This window comes from Archocentrus centrarchus, chromosome 10, assembly GCF_007364275.1.
Source record: "Archocentrus centrarchus isolate MPI-CPG fArcCen1 chromosome 10, fArcCen1, whole genome shotgun sequence".
Lineage (NCBI taxonomy): Eukaryota > Metazoa > Chordata > Actinopteri > Cichliformes > Cichlidae > Archocentrus > Archocentrus centrarchus.
This window is the reverse complement of record NC_044355.1, coordinates 16,307,126-16,316,680: the sequence shown is the minus strand read 5'-3', so window position 1 is coordinate 16,316,680 and position 9,555 is coordinate 16,307,126. Positions and strand designations below refer to the sequence as shown.

Genomic DNA, 9,555 nt, shown 5'->3' with positions numbered 1-9,555 from the left:
TAGGTTGACTAAAGGAAGGGTCGCTTTCCAAATGTATAAACCAGTGTACATTGCTGCAACCTGTTTTAGTACTGCGTGTCTTTGGATGGATTTTACTTTGTTTCCTTGAACGGTATAACTTTGCACGCTGGGGTACTGTTTTGGTCAGGATGGGAGACAAAGGATTTTCAGCACTAGGCCCGATCTTCTGCTTTTCTTACTTTTTTGGAACGCTGCACATCGTTCATTGTGACCTGAGCTATTCTTTTCCCGAAGAGATGAAACGAGAGTCAGTTGTTGGAAATATAGCCAAGGATCTTGGTTTTGGTTTGAGGACTTTATCTTCCCGGAAGGCTCGTGTTGATTTTGAAGGAAGTAGTAAGCGTTATTGTGACATTAATCTGAGAACGGGGGATCTGATCACATCGGAAAGAATCGACAGAGAAAGCCTTTGTGGCAAGAAACCCTCCTGTGTTGTCAAAGTGGATCTGGTGTTAGAAAATCCTTTAGAGCTTCATCGTGTAAGTCTTCATATTCAAGATGTGAACGACAACTCGCCAAAATTCAAAAAGAATCTGATTGAAATGGAAATAGGAGAATCGACAGTCAAGGGTAACCGCTTCTCAATAGAGGAGGCCCATGACGCAGATATAGGTCAAAATGCTGTTCAAGGGTACAAGCTTCAAAAGAACGACAACTTCATTCTGGCTGTTGACAACAACAAATTTGAACTCGTACTGGAAAATATTCTTGATCGAGAGAAACAAAAAGAGATTAATTTGCTTCTCACAGCTTTGGATGGTGGATCTCCTCAGAGATCAGGTACCGTAGTCATACACGTCACTGTACTGGATGCTAATAATAACGCCCCAGTGTTCAGCCAAGCCGTTTACAAAGCCAGTCTGCCTGAAAACTCTTCTCCAGATACAATAGTGATTAAAGTCAGTGCCACAGACGCAGATGAAGGAGTGAATGGAGATGTAACGTATGACTTAAGTCATGTGTCTGACGATGATATAAATGCATTTTCCATTGATCCCAAAACTGGAGAAATTAGAGTGACCGGTGTGATTGACTTTGAAGACATGAATTTATTTGAAATGAGAGTACATACCAAAGACGGTTTAGGTCTAACATCTTATGTTAACTTGTTAATAGATATTACAGATGTAAACGATAATGCTCCCGCTATATACGTAAAATCACTTTCTAACGCCATACCCGAGAACGTCCCACCTGGTACAGAGGTGGGCATCATTAACGTGCAGGACAGTGATTCTGAGAATACCCCAACATCCTGACAGTTAATCTTAAACACAAATATGGGGTTACTTATAACAATGGCATCAAGAAACATGCATTAAACCACAGTATACTATAATTGCTGCTGTACCTTATTACTCTACAAATATCGTTTCACAGGCTGGAACTCTTTTCATACATTCTTTTTAGGATGGGTTAACAACCCGAGTCTTTCAGCGTTCTCTGATGGTCTGCATGAATTACAGTGTCCATTCAGTTAGACACAGGTAACAGTCTGCAGGTGACTTGTGACAAAGTCCTGTTAGTGCAGCATGTCTAAAGCAGCAACAGTCTCAATTGATAAAAGACCATGACAGAGTTTTAAGTGACTGTGGCCATGTGGTGTGCTTTGCATATGTGTTAAGCTGAAGGCATAATGTATGAATCTCCTTTATGTTCAACAGTCCATTTGAATGTGAATTCTGTGTTAAACAGTCCATTTGCTCTGACTTGAGTGAGATGTATGTGCATTAACTCAGTTCAGTAGCGTGTTTTGTATGTGATCAGTTTCTTTCTCTGTCCATCAGCGGTAGCGGTAGTATACCTCCGAAGTGCGTGTCCACGGCACCATAGAGTGTGAATGATGTGGTAGTGTTCTCATGTTATAACAAGCTGGTGAGCCAAGCCGATCATAGGTGAAGATCTTTGGTGGCTTACGCTGTCTGCTCGGTCGCTGAGGCTCTTGCTCACTGGTCCTGCTGAATTCACTTGGGGCAGGTGAAGGGACAAGATCCTCCACTGCTGTTTCCCCAGCACGACTTCCCTCCTGGCCAGGAAAGTCCTCACACTGGTCCACTGCTCTCTGCTGCCTCTCTGTCCCAGACACCATCTCCTCTGCTTGGAGGTGCTCAGCTGGCCCATCAGCACTCACAGGATTCAGCATCTGATGATGGCGTGGCTGGGATGGCTGTTGAGGTGACACTGGATAGTGTTCATCATCGTCATCCTCTTCCTCTGACTGTTCAACCTCCTCACTTGTCTCTACAGCTTTTTTTCTTGTTTGTGGTCTCACTTCTATCTCAATTGGCAAATGGTCACATGGTAAGAGAAGATTGCGATGCAATATTCTTGATCGTCCTTTTGCCTTCTCAGGTCTGAGTTCATAAACTGGGATATCTTTGCTGACCTGACGGACAACTGTGTGAACTGTATCCTCCCAGTGGTTCCTCAGCTTGCCTGGGCCTCCTCGAGGCATCATGTTCCTGACCAAAACACGATCACCTGGCTGTAATACTGAGCTTTTCACCTTACTGTCGTAATGCCTTTTGCTTCTCATGGCTGTTTTGTGAGTGTTTTCTCTGGTTATCTCATATGCTTCTTCCATGCCGTGTTTCCACTTTTCCATGTAGTCATGGTGATTGCTGTCTCCTTGTTCTGATGTCAAACTGAACAGCATGTCGACTGGCAATCGTGGGGAGCGTCCATATAACAAGTAAAAAGGAGAAAATCCAGTTACCTCGCTCCTGGTACAGTTGTAGGCATAGATCAGTTTGTTAAGTGAATCCTTCCAGTTTGTTTTCTGTCTCTCTGAGAGTGTCTTTAACATCTGGAGTAGCGTCCTATTAAACCGCTCCACTTGTCTGTTCCCTTGGGGATGATAGGGAGTAGTTCTGGAGCCAGCAATCCCACAGTAGTTTTTCAGTTGTGCAAACAGCTGATTTTCAAACTCAGCACCCTGGTCATGATGGATTCGTTCTGGGAAGCCAAATCATAGAGCATAGTCATTAAAGATTTTGTCCGCTGCTGTTTTACCTGATTTGGAAGTTGTGGCATACGCCTGGGCAAAACGTGTAAAGTGGTCAATAATTACAAGGATGTATTCATAACTGCCCTTGCACTTATCAAGATGTAGGAAATCAATAGAGACAAGTTCAAATGGGTGAGTAGTGACAATATTAGTCAGTGGTGCTCTGCTCTCATGACATGGTTTCTTCTGTTTTATGCAAAAACATCTCCTCGAAACATAATCCTCTACTTCTCGCTGCATATAGGGCCAGAAGAACCGGTCCCGTATCAGTGACATTGTCCTTTCTACACCCTGATGGCCCATTTCATTGTGCAGCTCCTTTAATACTGTATTTTTGTGTTTTTCTGGTAAGACTAGCTGTTTTCTGTTTGCTGTTCTTCTGTACAAAACTCCATTCTCATCCATCTCCAATTTGTCCCATTCTCTTCGAAGACAGAGGGTCTGAGGGGTAAGTTGCTTCAGCCCTGAGCTCAATGGTTTTTGCTCTGTTAGTTTACACTGAATCACAGGCCCAATTGTTAGATCATGTCTCTGGTCTTGTTTGATTTGATCTTTTGTGAGTGGAATGATGGAGACATCTGCGGCCATGGCTGCACACTTGACTGAGACACCCATGGACCATGACACACTGGATTCTCCCTGTCTTTCCACTGCTTCTGTGGCTGCTCCAATCACATCATATGCCATTTCCTGCATGCACTCTTCCATAAATGTTTCCATATCTACAGGCATCCTGGACAGACTGTCTGCATCCACATTTTCCTTACCAGGGCGATATTTAATTCTGAAGTGGAAATCTGCCAGTTCTGCTACCCATCTGCATCCTGTTGCATTCAATTTGGCACTGGATAGTACATAGGTAAGTGGGTTATTGTCGGTGTACACTGTAAAGAATGGCGCATAATATAAGTAATCGCGGAATTTCTCTGTGATTGCCCATTTAAGAGCTAAAAACTCTAACTTGCCTGAATGCAGATGGTAATTTTTCTCAGCTGCAGTTAAAGTACGAGAACCATAAGCAATCACACGAAGCTTCCCATCCTGTTTTTGGTACAGCACAGCACCTAGTCCTTGATTTGACGCATCAATGTGGAGAACGAATGGCTGCGAAAACTCTGGAAAGCCCAAAACAGGAGGCTGAGTTAGACAGTCTATTATCTGTTCCAGCGCTGACTGATGCAAGTCGGTCCACTCAATAGGTGTACCGGATGGGACACTCCTATTATTCCGTTTCATTTGCCACTTTGGTCTTTTGTTTTGCTGGGTGTCAATGTCTCCGGGTCCCTTGAGCAGGTCATACAGAGGATTCGCAATCCGTGCAAAATCCTTGATGTATTGCCTGTAATAACTTAATAGTCCTAACATTGCTCTTAATTCACCAATAGTACCTGGCTGTTTGCTTTTCAAAGCTGTGACTGCAGCAGTATCAGCTGGATCTATCCTGCTTCCCTCAGCTGAAACAATCCTGCCAAGGTACCGTACTTCTGCTTTAAATAGGTCACACTTCCTTGGTTTTAATTTGATTCCATGCTCCCTCAGTCGTCGCAGTACCTTCCTGACATCCTCAACGTGATCCTCAAATGTTCTGCTGAACACTAGGACATCATCAAGGTAAGGCACACATATCTCATCCCTTAATCCCTCTAAGCACTCCTCCATGCAGCGCTGAAATGCTGCAGGGGCGTTCATCAGTCCAAATGGGATTCTGACCCATTCATACAACCCCCAGGGGGTCACAAAAGCTGTTAGATGTTTGCTGTCTTTGCCCATGAACCCCTGGTGGTATGCCTTACCCTGGTCCAGCAGTGAAAAGAGTGTGTTTCCGCCCAAATTGTCCATAATGTCCTGTACTCTGGGGATGGGATGACGATCTGGGTGAGTTTTCCTATTGAGCTCCCTGTAATCAATGCATAAACGCAGCGTACCATCTTTTTTTCTCACACAGACTACAGGGGAGGAGTAAGATGAAGTGGATTTTTCCACCCACCCCTGGGCTATCAGGTCCTGTAGGTAGTTTTTCATCTCCTGATACAAGGGCTTTGGTACAGAGCGATATGTCCGTGTCACTGGGTCATTATTTTTCAATGAAATGTTCATTTGCAGGTTTTCCACACAGCCTATGTCATCATCAGACCTAGAGAATGACTGTGATTCTTCTCTTAACATCTGACTGACAACTTGTTTTTGATATTCATTCAGGTGAGTCAGATCAACAGGTGGATTCCATTGTTCAGTGGTAGGTATTCTCTCACTGGGGTTCTTAGCCTGAACATGGTGGACTGATGCAGTGGGCAGGCAGTCAGTTTTGAATATATTAGCAGGATATATTGATCCAATGGGCTGCACAGTTCCAATAGCAGTCCTACTTGGCAGTACGATGTCATGGCTGGTGGGATTTTGTACACTGACAAGAATTTTTGGTGTCATTCTGGCCTTCACTGATACAAGGGTGTCACAAAACTCGAGTCCTTCAGGCCACTGTGGGTTCTCATGAGGTTCAAAGATCAGATTCTTATCTTCCTTGAAAGGTAGAGCTTGCACTCGACACTCGATTTGGATGGAGCTGTGTTTAGGCACGCTGACTCTCTCATTTGTTGTTCTTAATCTGTGCTCACATGGCTGTCCCACCCTCACTGCATTAACAAAGGCTCTTGTTCTATTCTTTCTAAGGTGAGGGAAAGCTACCTTTACTTGTTTTCATTAGCTTCTCTTTGTTTCTGTCTTTCGTCTGGTCCTGTACATTGTTCACTAGGTGCCAAATCACATTGAAAGCAATTATGGGACACGACTGTTGGTTGCCTTTTAATACTAACATGGGTATTAACAACTCATCATCATTAGCAGTAAGTTTGAAACTCACCTGAAGCCAACCAATATATGGCATTTCTGTTCCATTAGCTGCCTTGAGTTGCAGTGGCTCAAGAGGATTGACTAGTTCAGCTATATCCCTCAGCTTAACATCAGGTAAATGGCTCTGCTTCCAGGCCTCATCTATAGCACAGATTTGTGAACCTGTGTCCCAAAGTGCCTGAAATCTTTGGTTGTGCAGAAAGCACTTAATGAGACATTTCTCTCCTACTAACTCCCTTACAGTGGGTGTCATCACTGAATTACCAATTTTCCTGTATTTTAGTTTCTGACCTGATGGGGTTTCCTGTTTTTTAATGCCCAAGCATGTGTTTGGTCTACAACATTTTCTGTGTGCTGACCAGTGTCTCTCTTGGCATTTTTTCGAGCAGTACAGTGTTATTTTACAAACAGAACAACATTTCAATTTCTTACTCTCTTCCCTTCCTAAAACAGTGTTGACAATATTCCTCACCAGCCTGCACACAAGCAAAACACCTGGGGTGGTTGCGTGGTGCTGGATAGTATTGCTGGGGTGCAAACCTTTGTTGAAACTGTGCTGTTCCCCGTGTGCTGAGTGGTATTGCGGTGCCACTGCTGGTGGTTGCTGGTGGTAAAACTGCATACAGTTTTGTTCAGCCTCAATGAGGACAGGCTGCGGGGGTGCAGGAGTTGACTTTTGAATGGTTTCTCTGATTTGGGAAACCTCGGCCCTCAAGTCTTTCAGCAGCACCATATCAGCACGCATTTCTTTTATTTCCGAGAGGAGATCAGGGGGTACAGTGGCTGCTCTTTCTTGAACTGTGCTTTTATGTTCCACTGGGGAGTTGCTGGATTGGACAGTATTTACAGTTGTTACTCGTGATGGAGCTGCATGTTTCTTTTTGTCTTGCCTCTCTTTCTCATTGGCGACTGCAATATTCACTTTCTCCAGCAACAACTCATCTGAAGTATTTATCTGCAGTAGGTAAGGCTGCAGGTCACTTTTAATATTGTCATTTTGAAGACCAGTCAGGACAGTATGCATGAAAAGACTCTGAACAAGTGCTGGATCATATTTCAGACTTGATTCGACTTCCTGAGATGCAAACAGGATTTTCTGTCTCAAATCCATTGCTCTGATTAAGAAATTTTGGGGTGTCTCTTTATTACCCTGGACCTTGGAGGTGAGTTGCTTATATAACTCTGTGGCACTTTTCTCCTGGTAGTGAGACCTGAGGATTCTCCTGAGGGCAGGCAATGTCAGATTCTCCTTCCCTTCCAGATAACTCCGTAGCTGCAGGCCTGGTGTGATAGCACGAATTACAGCATCAGTGATTTCTGACTCTGGGTAGCCTTTATTGAGCCCATTTTCAATTTGCCTGGCCAGACTGGAAAAGATGGGAATATCTTTTTGTCCAGGCTCCCCTATTTGGCCTGATATCTTAAAGTCTTTGCGCCACATAGAGCCATTTGGTGGTGTCAAAACAATGTTTTTTACTGGGGTGCAAGAAATTAAGATAAGATAAGATAAGATAAGATAGTGTTTATTTGTCACATGCACAGTTATACACAGTACAATGCACAGTGAAATGTATTTTGTACCTGCAACCTTATATACACACACATATAAATAAGAATAAAAATTAAAAAAAAAGTAATTCACACTATACACTATACTCTATATACTATACACTATACACACTTTTTAAATTATGATATTTACACTGTGCAATAATGGTCCAGTTAGGGCTCAGAGTTGAGCAGACGGATGGCTTGTGGGTAAAAACTCTTCTTCAACCTTTCAGTCTTAGCCCTCAGGCAGCGGTAACGCCGGCCTGATGGGAGCAGGGAGAAGAGAGAGTGTCCGGGGTGGCTGGGCTGTTTTAGGATCTTCATGGCCCTCAGCCTGCACTGCTTGGTGTAAATGTCCTGCAGGTTGGGGAGGGTGGTTCTGATGGTCCGTTCAGCTGAACGAACCACCCTTTTTAGGGCCATGAAGTCCTGCTTGGTGCAGTTTCCCATCCAGGTGGTGATGCTCCCACGCATGATGCTCTCAATGGTGCAGGTGTAAAAGTTCCTGAGCACCTTGAGTGGGAGCTTGAAGTCTCTCAGCCGCCTGAGGAGGTAGAGACGCTGTCTGGCCTTCTTCACAGTGATGTTTATGTGATGAGTCCAGGACAGGTCCTGTGAGATGGTCACTCCCAGGTATTTGAAGGTGTCCACTCTTTCCACCTCAGCACCACTGATGACAAGTGGATGGTAGTCCCTCTGCTGCTTCCTGCTGAAGTCCACGATCAGTTCCTTTGTTTTGCTGACGTTGAGCAGGAGGTGGTTCTCCTGGCACCAGTTCTCCAGGCGGGAGACCTCTCTCCTGTAGGCTGTCTCCTCATTGTGAGAGATTAGTCCCACAACAGCAGTGTCGTCAGCAAACTTGATGATGACGTTGGACTCTGACGTGGCCTCGCAGTCATGGGTGTACAGTGAGTACAGCAGAGGGCTGAGCACACAGCCTTGGGGGGATCCAGTGTTGAGGGTGAGGGAGGATGAGGTGAGGTGACCCACTCGTACCACCTGTGGTCTGCTGGTCAGGAAGCTGTGAACCCACCTGCACAGGGATGGGCCCAGGCCCAGGTCCAGCAGCTTAGAGACCAGCCTGGAGGGAACTATGGTGTTGAATGCTGAGCTGTAATCTACAAACAGCACTCTCACATAGTTCCCCTTACCAGTGTCTATGTGTGAAAGGGTCTTGTGGAGGAGGAAGGATATGGCGTCATCTGTGGATCTGTCTGGCCGGTATGCAAACTGTAGTGGGTCGAGGGTGGTGGGCAGTGAGGAGGTGATGAATGTCTTGATGAGTCTCTCAAAACACTTCATCACCACAGAGGTGAGTGCTATGGGCCTGAAGTCATTGGGGCTGCTGGGGTGTGGTTTCTTTGGGACAGGGACTATGATGGACTTTTTAAAGCAGGTGGGAATCACACACAGTTTCAGTGAGAGGTTGAATATCAGTGTAAACACAGGTGCCAGCTGGTCAGCGCAGGTCTTAAGGACACGTCCGCTAATACCGTCTGGTCCAGCCGCTTTCCTGGTGTTTACACGTCTAAACGCCCTCCTCACGTCGCGCTCCGTCACAGTGAGTGTCTCCGCCCCTCCGGCCGGGAGCGCAGCGGGCTGTCGGCTTCCCGACTCAAAGCGCGCAAAGAAGATGTTGAGTTCATCAGCCAGAGAAGCGTCGGCACTCACCGGGTGTGTGTGTGGTGCTTTGTAGTCCGTGATGGTGCGTAGTCCCTGCCACAGTCCCCTGGGGTCAGACTGTTGTAGTTGCTGTTCCAGTCTGCGGCCGTAGCGATGTTTTGCCTCTTTCACCGCTCTGCGGACGTTGTATGATGCAACCTTGTAGTCCTCCATGTTCCCAGAGGCGAGGCCGGAGTTGTAGGCAACGGTGCGGGACCTCAGGGCGTCGCGGACAGATTTATCCACCCACGGCTTCTGGTTGGGAAAAGTCCTGATGGTCCTCCTAAGTGAAGTGTCTTCAACAACTTTCCCAATAAATCCCACAACAGTTTCCGTAAACTCCTCGATGTCTCCGCCCGCGCTGCTGCGAAACATGTCCCAGTCGGTTGAATCCAACGCACCCTGCAGAGCGGCCTCTGTTTGATCAGACCACCGTGTCACTTCTCTCACAGCAGGGGGTTCCT

The 9,555-nt window shown here is 45.8% G+C and overlaps 2 protein-coding genes across 5 annotated transcripts in view; both read left to right on the top strand.

Moving 5' to 3' along the window:
- Nucleotides 1-9,555, top strand: part of LOC115786625 (protocadherin gamma-C5-like) — a 365,072-nt gene that overhangs the window by 8,022 nt on the left and 347,495 nt on the right. The gene's annotated exons all lie outside the window — the stretch shown is intronic.
- LOC115787082 (protocadherin gamma-B4-like) lies at nt 150-1,280 on the top strand. Its single transcript, XM_030739653.1, has one exon. It carries the CDS (start codon nt 150-152, stop codon nt 1,278-1,280), a length of 1,131 nt encoding a protein of 376 aa, XP_030595513.1.

Bases quoted from the DNA above. Each gene is read 5' to 3' on its own strand.
- LOC115787082 (XM_030739653.1), top strand. From the start codon at position 150: ATGGGAGACAAAGGATTTTCAGCACTAGGCCCGATCTTCTGCTTTTCT.